Genomic DNA, 15,076 nt, shown 5'->3' on the forward strand with positions numbered 1-15,076 from the left:
TTCCTTTAAATAATAAATTTATTTGTATTTAATTGTCTCTTTTTTGTTTGTGGTTTTTTCTTAATTTATATATTTTTTTAACTTCTTCTTTAGTAAATTTATTAAAATTCGTTTATTTATTATTTCATTTTATTGTTTGAATGACGTTTCTTTTTTAGATTAACAACATTGCTGAACTTTATATTTCAAAAGAGCATATTTAAAATACCTGAGTGGGTTTCAGAGATACTATAAAAAAAACACACAGGGAATAGAAAATAACAATGCTCTGAAGAGAAACATGCATTTTTTCGAAATTTTTTCAATTTCAATTAAATTAAAAATGGACTGATTTTCATATATGTAATTAGGAAATACAATTAACGATTGAATTTTTAAAATATTTTAAAATTTTTCAATCCTTGCCAAACAAGGTCTAAGTGTAATATTTTTTTTAATCGCATTTAGTAGCTAAGCTAAAAATATTTGTGTCGCCATATAAAACATGATATTTTTGGGGAATTCTTTTTTTTCGACATTTTCTTTTGACATTTTGCTTAAGGAGAAATTTCTAGTTTAGTTGTAAGTAAAAATGTACATACTTATTTATTTCTATTTTGCAAAAGAGCTTTTTATATAAAAGTACAATTTTCATTTTTTTCAAGAGTTGTCATTCATTACGCTAGAATTAAGTTAAACAAATCTCAATTGAGCATATTTTTTTTTTTATGATTGAGATGATTTCTTATAAATTTAGTATTTTCTTCTATTTAAGTCATATTTTACTTATTACGAATGTCATACGAAAGAAAGAGGACAGATTTTGATATAAATGTTATTATAGACACTTTATACAGGTCATAGAACTTATTAGAGGTTTTTATAAGAAAATTATGAGAAGTTGGTACTTTTTTTGGAGAAAATTATATTTTGTGCAATTTTTAGCTATTTTCGTCTATAATAAGACAAATGTGTAGGTTTTAATTAAATTCATATGCAATTTGCAAACAAAATAAATAAATATAAAGTAATGTTTTCGAATTCGGTTTATAAAATTAAATTTGTTTTTTTTCTTTTAATTATAACTTTTTCTACTTTTGTACTTACCCCTTCACGACCTCCTGAGTCTCCTTTAGGTCCCTTTGGACCCATATCACCTTTTGGTCCTGGCATACCTGGACGACCCTGTTGAAAGTTAAATATTCAAAATAAATATTAATAAATTTATAGCAGTATAAAAAACATAACTAATTGAGAACTTGAGAAACCATTTTATTCTATATTTCCAAATTTTCATTACCCTCATTTTCAACTATTAGCATGTCCCTTTCAGAACCCTATATAGAATGTATGTTAGATATCAATTAAAAAGAAAACTAATACATTTGTTGTAATGAAAAAATATAATAAAATGTAAAAAAACTTAAAGCGCAAAAAATTTTCTTTATTAAAATTTCCAGAGGGTTGTGTCAGCCGGTCTCTAATGCAATCTCATGATAAGGGGAAAAAATTCATTTTATTTATGAATAAAAACATTGAAATAAAACAGAAACTGAAATAAAAAAGTTGAATTTTTTTAAACATATTTACCGCTTAAAGCTAAAAGTTACATTAGTTGTCAGTCTGAAAATGTCCATATTGTTTCGAAGTTGTTTTTTTTTTTTCTTTCTTTTCTTTTGAGTACCCTATACCAAGTACACAGCAAATATGTGTTAACACAATGCATATATGCATTATACTTAAGTATAAATACTTAGAAGATTTTTTATACTAAACTTTTCTTAAAAAAGTGATATAAACAAAAACTTTTCTATAAAAATTAAAATTTTCTTTCTATAAAATGAAACACGTTTCTTAATTTTTCTAAAAAATTAGAAGTGTTTTTAAGTTTAAGAGACATTCCGAAAATTTTCTACAAAATTCCTCAAAATTTTCTGTAAAAAGATAAATTTGTTGGAAAACATATAAAAATATAAAAATTTTCGAAAAATTTCTGTAAGAAGTAAAATTTTCAATAAAAAGAGAAATTTTTTCTAAAATTTTTTGATAAACTGAAATAAAATAAATTTTTGTAAAACTAAAAACTTTCCTAAAGCTTTCTATAAACTGGATATTTTTCATTTCTAAAAAATGTTTTCTAAAGTTTTCTAAAAAAAATCATTAAAAATTTCTGTAAAAAGATAATTCTGTATAAAAAGAGATATTTTAAAAAAAATTTTCTATAAAAAGTTAAATTTTCAATGAAAAGAGAAATTTTTCTACAATTTTTTGAAAAAAAAACGTGAAATTTTCCTAAATTTTTCTATAAAAAGAAAAGTTTTCTATGAACAGAGAGAAAATTTTGTTTAAAATGAGAACAATTTCTTTAAAATGATAACATTTTCTAAAATATTATATAATTTTCGAAAATTTTCTACAAAGAGAGACATTTTCATAAAAGCTTTATGAAAAAAAAGAAAATTTTTTTATAAAAAAGATAAATTTTCGAAAAATTGTCCTAAAAAGAGAAATTTTGCAAATATTTTCTATAAATAGAGAAATTTTCCATAAATTGAGAACATAATATTTTTAATGAGATATAAAATTATAAAATTTCCGAAAATTTTCTACAAAAAGTAACTTTTTCCTAAAAAACTTTAGGAAAAAAGAGAAATTTTCTATGAAAGAGAAAATTTTGAAAAAGTTTTTATAAAAAAAGAGAAAATTTCCAAAAAAAATTCTATTAAAAGAGAAATTTTTAAAAAATTTTCTTTAAAAATTAAAATTTTATGAATATTTTCTATAAAAAGAGAACTTTTACAAACATTTTCTTTAAAAAGAAAAGTTTTGTAAGAAAATAGAAATTACCCGAAAATTTCTATAAAAATTGTTTTTAAAAATAGAAATTTACAGAAAATTTCTTGGAAATATTAAATAAAAATAGAATTTTATCCAAAATAAAAAGAAAATTTTTAAAAAAAAATTATAAAATAAGAAAACTCCGAAAAATTTTCTTCAAAAAGAGCAAAATTTCCAACTATTTTCTAGTAAAAGAGAAAATTTTCAAAAATTTTCTAAAAAAAAATTAAAAATATTCTTTTAAATTTTACGAAAACTTCTAGGCAACACATTTAACATGTCCTTTTTGCTTGTCTATCCATCATTCTCATCTTATTTATAAATTTAATTATTTATTTGTATATCGTTTCATTTACAGGATTAATCCTGTTTTTAAGTTTAGTTAAAAGATTTCATATTATGAATGAGTGAATAACCGAAACAGCAGCAGCAACAACTATGAGTAACCATTCAGCCTCCACACTTTATTTAAATATGAAATAAAAAAGTTTTGTTGCCGCTAAAGAAAAAGTTTCTATATTCGTTCTCCTAATACAATTTTACAGAGAAAGAAAGAAAAAACTTTTTTTTGGTTAGTTAATGTTAGAAAGAAAAGTTTGTTACCAGCAAACTGCTGTAGTTAGCCCTCGTCATCATCATTGTAGTAAAACTATGTATTGTATAGCTAAAACTACTTTTAGTTGTAGTGATAGTTCTTGCTGCTGTTTCGGCTGTTGTTGATATTATATTTTAGTTGTTGCATATTGTTTAACAGAAATATTGTTGTTTACTCAGTTATGGGGTCAGCTGCAGCGTTGTTGTGTTGCAAATAACAATTTTTTCCATTAAATATTTTGCCACATTTTGTGTAATTTTTTTTTTTTTTTGTAAAGGTTTTTTTTCACAGTAAATAACATCAAACTTCAGAGGCTATTGTCACAGTTAGTTATGGAGAGATTTTTGCTACCAACTATGTTGTAGTAAAAAGAAGATTTTCGTTTAAGCTGTTGAACAACAAAACTATGAATATGAGGAGTATAAACAACATAAACATATTTATGTTTATCGGGGTTTTTTCTCAAAAATTTTGATGTGGTATTTTTTATGGTATAAAGTTGAGGGATTTTTGCTGGTTTTTATGTTAAAAGTTAGTTTGAGAGTTTTGAGTTGATTATAAATTAAAAAAATTTCTACTTTATTTGGATTTTAATTGAAATTGTTTTTAAGCCTTTTCACTCACACATGGTTCTCAGTTCTCTAAATAAAAAAATCAATGTAAAAGTACTTTGCAACTTACCGCATGTCCCATTTCGCCCATTAAACCTGGTTTGCCCGGAGGTCCGATTGGTCCAGCTGTTCCCGGTTTGCCGCGACGACCACGCATACCCTTATCTCCCTTGTCACCTTTGGTGCCATTCATAGCCATGCCTTCGAAACCACCAGCGAAAAAGGCCTGTCCTGGTGGACCCTCAGGTCCGCGATCACCTTTCGGTCCAGCCAAACCACGCAAACCTTTTTCGCCTTTCTCGCCTTTTGCACCAGGCAGGCCGGTCAAACCGATCGAACCAGCTGGACCCGGCTCACCGTTCAAACCGGGTGCACCATCATAACCGGGTGGGCCACGTGGACCTATAGGACCTGCTGGTCCGGCAGGGCATGTACACTGTGTTGTATTCTGTAAACCAAATGGCATATCGGCATAGACTATTTGTCCGGCGGGGCCGGGTGGACCCATGGGACCTATCTCACCCGGCAGACCACGATCACCTTTGAGTCCAGGAGCACCAGGAGCTCCCGAAATACCTGGTATACCCGGTTGTCCTGGTTCACCTTTGGCACCGCTGGGTCCATGGGGTCCAGTATGACCCTGTAAGGAAAAGATAAAAGAAAATTGAGTTTTTCTTCCATATAAATAAAGCTTTATCGTGTTAACTTTGTAAAATAACATTATTGTTAAGCTTAATATATGTAATACTGTAATATGCTTAACTTGTCCGTAAAAAAAAGCGTTAAGCCAATTTTTTTTCATAACGCTAAAATTCAATTTACCACCATAAATACATACATACATATACAATTGCAAATACATATCAACATTTCTGTATAGCAAAGAAATCAAAGCAATATGGTTGTTGGCATTTTATAAACCCGCTTTGCAAAAACAACAACAACATAACATTTTGTTAAAATTACATACACACATTTTTGTATTACAGTGAGTTGGATTGTAGTATACATACTTATATACATATATGTTTGGAAAAAAGGTTTAAAATAAATATAGATAAGTATGTGATACTCTCAATCAAAAATATGGTCCTCTCTATAATCTGAACTATGGTCTGGTCTATAACTATTTTCTAGTCTGCACTACAGTCTATAGTCTTGAATACAGTCATTAGATTGGACTATAGCCAATAGTCAGCACTATAGTCTGAACTTTAGTGTACAGTCTGGATTATAGTCTAAAGACTAGACTTTAGTCTATAGACTGGGCTTTAGTATATAATCTGAACTGTAGTCTATTGTCTGAACTATAGTCTGCACTATAGTCTGGACTGTAGTTTGGACTATAGCCTGAACTATAGTCTGGACTATAGCCTGAACTATAGTCTGGACTATAGTCTGGACTATAGTCTGGACTATAGTCTGGATTGTAGTCTGGACTTTAATCTGGACTGTCTTTAGTATGCACTTTAGTCTTTAGTCTATAGTCTGGACTATTGTCTATAGTCTGGACTATAGTCTATAGTCTGGACTATTGCCTATAGTCTGGACTATTGTCTATAGTCTGGACTGAACTATAGTCTGGATTGTAGTCTGGACTATAGTCTGGACTGTAGTCTGAACTATAGTATGAACTATAGTCTTTAGTATGCACTTTAGTCTTTAGTATGCACTTTAGTCTTTAGTATGCACTTTAGTCTTTAGTCTATAGTCTGGACTATTGTCTATAGTCTGGACTATAGTCTATAGTCTGGACTATTGTCTATAGTATGGACTATAGTCTGGACTATAGTCTATAGTCTGGACTATAGTCTATAGTCTGGACTATTGTCTATAGTCTGGACTATTGTCTATAGTCTGGACTATTGTCTATAGTCTGGACTATAGTCTATAGTTTGGACTATAGTCTATAGTCTGGACTATAGTCTATAGTCTGGACTATTGTCTATAGTCTGGACTACAGTCTATAGTCTGGCCTATTGTCTATAGTCTGGACTATAGTCTATAGTATGGACTATAGTCTATGGTCTGGACTATTCTCTACAGTCTGGGCTATTGTCTATAGTCTGGACTATAGTCTATATTCTGGACTATAGTTTATAGTCTAGACTATTGTCAATAGACTGGACTATAGTTCATAGTCTGGACTACAGTCTATAGTCTGGACTATATTTTATAGTCTGCACTATATGGAATATAGTCTATAGTCTGGACTATAGTATATAGTCTGGACTATAGTATATAGTCTGGACTATAGCCTATAATCTGGTCTATAGTTTGGACTATATCTGCTCCGTTCTAAAATTTGGACTATAGTTTGAAATATAGTTATTTTAATAACGTGTATTTTAAAGTGGTGAATATCATTTCGTTTTTAATAATATACTTCCTATAGTTTATAATATAGTCAGTACTATACTCATGTTTATAGTCCGTAATATACTTTATCCTATAATCTCGTCTAAAGTTGGGCTATAAATACATAATTTAGTTTATAGTCACAACAATAGACTAGAGTGAATAGTTTAGATTTTCAAACAAAAAAATGCATCCATTTCTGTTTACCAAGCCCACTATGAATAAATTTCCAAAAATAAAGCAAAAAGAAATCCACATAAAAAATTTCAATTTAACCCATGGTATGTTTTTTTGTGATCTACTAACTAAGCAAATAAGTTTAAAACAAAGTAGTACTCCATCCACTAAAAAACAGACAGACCAAACAAATGTTAAAAATAATTTTTAAGCTTATTTCAGTTTATGAAATTTTTGAGAAAATTTTAACCTTAATTTTAAAACAACACAATTCAGGAACAACTAAAGGGAAGGAAAAATTTAACATTTTAACCGCATTAACTTTATATAACCGTCTTAAAATTCTTTTTACTAAAGAAAAAAAAAACAACAAAATTGTTAAATAAATACACATGCAAACTAATTCTCTAACATACATACATGTTTAAATATTAACATAACCCTGAAGTGTTGTCAGGTTCTGGCACATTTGATATTTTTGTATATTGTAATATTGCTCTTAACAATACAGAAAACGATACCATACTACGTTCTGCAGGATAATAGTATGAACATACATATGTGAGTTTTACCTACATGTATGTGTTATAGTCTGTCTGTGTATATTTGTGTTGGCACATTCCATGGAAATTACTTATAAAAAACAAAACCTTTAGAGAAGGTAGTATGAGCGAAAGGTTCAAGTATTCAAATGTTACGGTTACGTCTCATAAGCCATCATCATATGAAATAAGCTGTATGCCACATAAATCCTTAACTTAGTTGCGCGTTATGGTTAATTTTTTTGGATTTTATTATATTTAGTTTTTTTCAGTACTTTTCCTTTTATGTATGTTCGTTATGAGGACGGTCCTATTATTTTTAAATATTCTATCAGTCTACATTCGAGACCTGAGCATATACTATTTTATAGTGGAGACTTTCGACTTGGCTATAGTCGATAATATCAGTAAGTCTATAGTCGAGACTGTCAACTATTCTATAGTCAAGATTTTCGACTAATCTATAGTCGAGACTATCGACTAGTCAATAGTCGAGACTATCGACTAGTCAATAGTCGAGACTATCGACTAGTGTATAGTCGAGACTATCTACTTGTCTATAGTCAAGACTATCGACTGTTCTATAGTCGATACTATCGGCAAGTCTATAGTCGAGACTGTCAAAAAGTCTATAGTCATTATTTTCGACTAATCTATAGTCAAGACTATCAAATAGTCTACGAGACCATCAACTAGCCTATAGTCGAGACCATCAACTTATAGTCGTGACTATCGACTAGTCTATAGTCGAGACTATCGACTAGTCTATAGTCGAGACTATCGACTAGTCTATAGTCGAGACTATCGACTAGTCTATGGTCGAGACTATCGACTAATCTATATTCGAGACTATCGACTAGTCTATGGTCGAAACTATCGACTATTCTATGGTCGAGATTATCGACTAGTCTATGGTCGAGACTATCGAATAGTCTATGATCGAGACTATCGACTAGTCTATAGTCGAGACTATCGACTAGTCTATGGTCGAGACTATCGACTAGTCTATGGTCGAGACTATCGACTAGTCTATAGTCGAGACTATCGACTAATCTATAGTCGAGACTATCGACTAGTCTATAGTCGAGACTATCCACTATTCTATAGTCGAGACTATTGACTAATCTATAGTCGAGACTGTCGACTAGTCTATAGTCGAGACTGTCGACTAGTCTATATTCGAGACTATCGATAAGGTATATTCGAGACTATCGACAAGTATATGCTAATATATAGTCGAGACTATCGACTAGTCTATGATCAAAAGTATGGACCAGTCGAGACTATCGACTAGCTCTTTTCGAGACCATCGTCTAGATTATAGTCGAGTTTATGGACTATTCAATAGTCGAAACTATTAGCTAGTCTATAGTCGTTACTATATACCTTAATTTGAAGGTAACTTGAATTGTATTCAATTTGTATATCCCTAATATAATTATAATTGTTAGTGTGTTTGTAAATTGTGTTAACATGTGGGTATTAGACAACATTTGTGTGAATGTATTACATATACGGATGACTAACATAAACTTATATTGACCCTTTTGCACTCAACTTATAGAAAATACGTTTAGAAATACATGCAAAACAGAAATTTAAAAGAATTAAAAAACGAAAATGTTAAAACAAAAAGCTGGTGTTGCAAGAAATCTTAGAGAAACAAGAATACATCATTAAGGGATAAAACTTTTTTTAAATATTTTTGTTTTAATATTTAAAGATTTTATTACATAAAAATAATGAAAATTTATTTTTCAGAACTGTTTTAATGGAAAATCTACTCTGTTTTTTGGATAATAATATGAATTTTCATTTACTGCGTGAAACACTATCATAATACAAATTTATACATACACATATATTTACATATGTATATAAATTTACAGTAGTGTATATATATGTATTTATATAGACAAAAATACATAAACTATTTATGTATGTATGTGTGTTTGTAAACGTAAACTTCACAAAAGAATATTGGTTTTTGCATACCCATTATGATTGTACACTGTAAATTTATACACACACACATCCAAACATACATGAAATCACAGCATATTTGTAGTAGTCAATGTAAACCGTAAACTTGGCCATCAACTCTATGATACTTTACTTTATATGTCTTTGGTTACCAACATAAATGGAACACAATCGTTACTTTAATGTCTCTAAGTAACCTAAAGAGTAGAATTGTACCCAATACAAATAAACAATTAATTGGACAATTTTATAATAACCATAAAAGGTAGAAAAAAAAACTTTTAAATTCGATTCAGTCACCACGAACTGTTGGGCTATAGTTAAGCTAAAGTTTCAATATGTATTTGTATTTATAGTGACTAAAGAGTAAAAAAGGTTTTGAACTTCAACATGTATCTACATAAATATAATAGGATAAATATATGTATGTAGGTAGGTCTGTTTGTTCCTATACAAATATACGTATATACATATTTATATGTAAATTTATAATGAAAATGGTTAATTGATAAGTATTTTAAAGCAAAAAATATCAAACTGATAAAATGTTACTAAAATTTTTTAATAATAAAACAGATAGATTTTTCCCTTAATATAGTTTTAGTACCTTAAAAATTTACTCTCGTACCGTAACTGTATTTCAATAATGTTATTATAACAACTGTTAGAAATTGAATAGTTAGATGTATGTTTGTATGTGTTTATCTATATATGTTTTGAGTGAAGGTAATATCATTTAGTAGCAATAGCAAGCAGCATTAGCAGTAGTAGTAGCAAGTAGTAGTTCAGAGTTTAGCTACAATAACTTCTAATGAATAATTAATGAGTTTTTAGTTTATGGGCAAAAAGTGTCCAGTCATTCACTCATTTATTCTTTCATTTTGTTTTGTACCTATTTATGTTAAATATATGGTAAATAAGTTTGTTTTTTTCACTTTACTCATTCATTCTGCATTCCTTTCCATTTACATACATATGTATGCTAAAGTAGAATTATAAATTCATTTCACTTTTATTACCAAGTTTCCTGCAAAAAGTTTTTCTCTACCACTCTTGCTCTTAACTGGAATCACTTAAGCAAACATTTTCTAAAACAAATTGGTCATTTGTGTTGTTGTTAATAGAAATATGGAAAAATATTTAAAGAAAGAAAATTTATGTTGAAATTGTTGAAAAGTTTATCTCTATTAATGAAATTAGTAAATGTAGAAAACAAGTAAACCAAATGTAAGGGGTTAAAATTCTCGCAATAAAAGATTATTGTCATTGAAATTAAAAAAAAAAAATTAAGGTTATTTTTGAAAATTAAAAAAAAATATATTTCAATTATTTTTTATGTATATTCTAGTACAAAGCCTAGTCTGTAGACTAGTATTGCATAGTCTATAACTTATAGCCCAGTTTATAGTCCAGTCTACAGCTTACTTTAGTTTATAGTCTAGTCTAGTAATATCTAGTCTATATTTTAATCTAGAGTCTAGTCTATAGCCTAGTCTATAGTCTAGTCTATAGTCTAGTCTATAGTCTAGTCTATAGTCTAGTCTATAGTCTAGTCTATAGTCTAGTCTATAGTCTAGTCTATAGTCTAGTCTATAGTCTAGTCTATAGTCTAGTCTATAGTCTAGTCTATAGTCTAGTCTATAGTCTAGTCTATAGTCTAGTCTATAGGCTAGTCTATAGTCTAGTCTATAGTCTAGTCTATAGTCTAGTCTTTAGTCTAGTCTTTAGTCTAGTTTATAGTCTAGTCTATAGTCTAGTCTGTAGTCTAGTCTACAGTCTAGTCTATAATCTAATCTATAGTCAAGTGACACTTTGTCTTAAGTGAATGTCGCAGAATGACTTAAATTAATTATCGTAATTAATTGACATATAATTTATAACCTGTCATACATATTATAAATTAAAAGAAGCATCCATTATACCAAATACTCTATTTTATTCGCATATTTTAAATTAAGCAATTTTTCAATTTCCGAGAATAAACAACTAAATAAAATTGTAAAAACAAAATACAAACCGTTGACATTTAAATGTAAATTGTATGTAAAAAATTGTAAATGAAATTTATAAACAGTTTCTCTTGCAAAAACTTCTAAAGACTTTTCATAGTAATGAATAAATAAAACAATTTGAAAAGACTATTACGAAAGTTACTTTGAGTGCACTTAATAATATAAAACTTATTTGAAAAAAATACTTTTTTTTAATACCTTCATTGGCCTCACTATTAAAATCAAATGTCAAATAGATTACATTAAAAAAAAACGCAAAAAATCAAATGTAATAAAGTGTCAGTTTTGACTTAAGAATTTATGAAAAAGTTAAAAGGTTTACAATTTACAGAGACACGTGTTGAGATTTTAATCCAAAGTAAAGGGAATTAGTGTTAAAGTTAGGAGAAAGTAGAAAATTATTCAAAAGAATAAAACCTTTTTACCCAATATTGACATACATCCTATGTATGTGTGTGTATATGCTCATAATTTAAAGTTTAACGTTAATGGTTTTAAAAACGAAGGTAGTTTAAAGGGAAATTTTTTTTGATTTATAAAACAAATATTTACAATTTGGTATCAAGGTAGAAATCTTCTCTACCTTATATTATTAAATATTATTTAGTTTATACGTCTCATAACAACAAAAATCAGCTTAAATAAAGGTACATAATTTAAACTTTATTTAACATTATATTATACTTTTTTATGCATGTATATTCATGCTTTAAAATAAAGTAAGATATGGCAGAGTGTAAAAATCCTGAGATACGAATGAACATTGTTTGTTAACGCTGCTTTACTCTAGTGATATTTATCTAGAGTGTTGTGGTGTATCGAATAAATTGGTGTAGGTGTTGACATCTTTTATCTTTTATATCTTAAATATGGAGAAATATATACAAAGTAAGGGCTTAAAATTAATATGTTGATGGTTTTATGCAGATGTAAAGAAGAAAACTTTTTGTAGGGGATTAAACACGTTTAATAGAAGCTATGAAAAGAAGGAGGAAGGTTAGCATTAAGTTATATAACTAAAATATTTTAAAAAAAATTTATAGCATTACAACCATAGATAAGTTATGATTTTACAGAGAATATAATTTTTTAAATTTTCTCTTTTTTATAAAATCTTTGAAAATTTCTCTTTTAATAAAAAATTTGCACAACTTGTTCATTAGCATAAGTGGTCTTTAAAAAAATTTTCTTTTTAAAGATAATTTAAAAAATATATTTTATTTAAGAAAATAGATGTTTCGAGAAAATACATGTATTAAAGAAAGTTTTCGAGAACATACCCTTTTTATAGAAATTTATGAGCAAATTCTCTTTTTCTAGAAAATCTTCACAAAAATTCTCTTTTAATAGAATATCTTAGAGAAAAATTTCTTTCTATTAAAAATTTTTGAGAAAATTATCTTTTTTTAACATTTTGAAAAAAAAACTTCTCTTATATAAAAAATTTCTGGTTATTTTTTTTATAGAAAATTGAAAAATTTCTATAGAAATTTGTCTTCTTTAAAATAATTTTCTTTTTATAGAAAAGTTCTATAAAAAGAAAAATCTTTTTTTATAGAAAATTTAAAGAAAAAATATGTTTTTTTTTTAAGAAAATTTTCACTTTTAACTATAAATATCAGAGAAATAATTTCAACTAGGGAAAAATATACTCTTTCACAAAAAATTCACGTTTTAGAAATATTTATAGATATTTTTATAGAAAATCAAAAAAATTATACAGAAAATTCCAAGAAAATACTCTTGCGATAGAAATTTCTAAGTAAGTTCTCTTTTAAAAGAAAATTTTCGAAAAGTTTCTCTTTTAATAGAAAATATGAGGGAAAATGTTTTTTGAGAGAAACTTCTCTTTTTCTTAAACAAAATTTCGAGGAAATTGTCTTTTTGTAGAAATTTTTCGAGAAAATTTTCTTTTTATAGAAATACTCTTGCGATAGAAATTTCCAAATAAATTCTCTTTTTATAAAAAAAAATCCCCGAAAATTCTCTTTTTATAGGAAATTTTCGAAAAGATTCCCTCTTAATAGAAAATATCAAGGAAAATGTTTCTTTGAGAGAAACTTCTCTTTTCCTTAAACAAAATTTCGAATGTCTTTTTATAGACATTTTTTGAAAAATTATCTTTTTATAGAAAATTTCTTTTTATAGACATTTTTCGAGAAAATTCTCTTTTTATAGAAATACTCTTGCGATAGAAATTTCGAGTAAATTATATTTTTATAAAAAAAATATCTCTGAAAATTGTCTTTTTATAGACATTTTTCAAGAATATTCTCATTTTATAGAAATGTTTCGAGAAAATTCTTTTTTTATAGAAAAACTTCGAGAAAATTCTCTTTTTATAAAAAAAACTTCAAGAGAACTTTAAAAAAAAAAAAATATTGGATAAAATTATTTTTTTATCAAAAAACAAGAAAAAGAGTCCTGGAGTCCAAAACTCTTTTTGTCAAAATGATGAATAAATTACACTTTTTATCTCAAAATTTCCGAAATTATAACTTTTTAAAGCAAATTTTTGAAATATTGATCACAGACCAACAAAAGTATATATATTCTGGGTCTACATTAAATTCTAAGACAATCTAGCCATATCCGTCCGTTTGTATATTGAAATCGCGAAGAGCTAGACAGTTGATACTCTATTGATAAGGTTTATTTGGTATTAAAAATTGGCAATATCGATACCATACAAGTGGACCTCCAATAAACCGCATAAACTGTTTTACAAATACTAGTATAGCGATGAAATTCGACAAAAATAAGTTTCATATAAGCTGAAATCTTTCTACCATTTTTTTTTTTTTTTTTGAGAATCGATCTATAATTGAGAATCAGAATTGACGCATATATGGATCCTATTTAGAAAATTACTCATACGCTCACGGTTTAAAAATTGAACATACAGTTTGATAGTGGAAATATAAGTTTCGGTACAGCCGAATGTAAAATTTTCACTTTTTATTCACTTTATAATCAAATATATTCTTAAATTTTGTTGAACATTTTTTTAAATTTATTGAGAATTTATTTTTAATATTATCATTAATATTTAAATCCTTTCTAATATAAATGTGCACACAGTACATATGTTTACCTTCAATACATACATACGTACAAACTTTAAAATACACATACTTATTTACTTTAATATACATATAACAATAATACAATAAAAACATTAAAATGCCTTAGAGTTTATTAAATTTTAAAATAATATTCATGTTTGAAAATAGAAAATGTATATTTAGTTTACCACACAAAAGGGGAAGTTACTCCTACAACACAAAACAATACAAGTCTACTAATATATAATTATATGTTATGAAAAAAACATTAAAGGATTATTTGGTAGAAAAACTAAAAATCTTTTTAATATGAACTTCTACTTCAAATGCATTAAATATAATGGAAACTTTGTAAACATTGTATATAATAATGATTTTCTTGGTTTACTACTATTAGGGTTTTTAATAAAACTTCTTTATAACTTAATTAAAATTTTTGAAATTGAAAAATAGTAAGTATTATAGAAAATTGCTCTTTTATGGTATAGTGTTGTTTTCTTATGCTATTTTAAGAAATTATAATAAGTATACTTCTTCTGTTTTAGTTTACACAAAATTTTATGTTTTATTAACATTTGAAACCAAAATATTTGTATTTCAATTTATTTATAAGCCAACTTATTGTTATTGTTATTATTATTACTATTATGATTTCTATTGTTTTTTTTTTCAAAAGTAAATACTTTATAATTAACAGATTTTAATATTCTAATTAAATTGTATTAAATATTTAAGATTATTAAGTGTTTATTTAAAAAAAAAGTGCAAAAAATTAAATTTTGGTTTTTGAATTAATATTTTAATTTAATTATAAAAATAAACACAAATTAGCTAAAGAAATAGCATTTTTTTAATTTTTTATAATTATCTCTCTCCATAAAAATGTTCCATTCTATTTTTAACAAGTAGAAGAGTA

General features: G+C 26.9%; 1 protein-coding gene across 12 annotated transcripts in view; it reads right to left on the bottom strand.

Annotated features, from left to right (window-relative positions):
- Window positions 1-15,076, bottom strand: part of LOC111678401 (collagen alpha-1(XVIII) chain) — a 331,879-nt gene that overhangs the window by 118,657 nt on the left and 198,146 nt on the right. For all 12 annotated transcript variants that reach the window (XM_046953012.1, XM_046953011.1, XM_046953013.1 and 9 more), the window contains 2 exons: window positions 4,094-4,663; window positions 1,087-1,164 (listed from right to left, as the gene is read on the bottom strand). In XM_046953012.1, coding sequence (XP_046808968.1) covers window positions 1,087-1,164; window positions 4,094-4,663 — 648 coding nt within the window. The remainder of the gene's footprint in view (window positions 1-1,086; window positions 1,165-4,093; window positions 4,664-15,076) is intronic.

This window comes from Lucilia cuprina, chromosome 5, assembly GCF_022045245.1.
Source record: "Lucilia cuprina isolate Lc7/37 chromosome 5, ASM2204524v1, whole genome shotgun sequence".
In the NCBI taxonomy this organism is placed as follows: domain Eukaryota; kingdom Metazoa; phylum Arthropoda; class Insecta; order Diptera; family Calliphoridae; genus Lucilia; species Lucilia cuprina.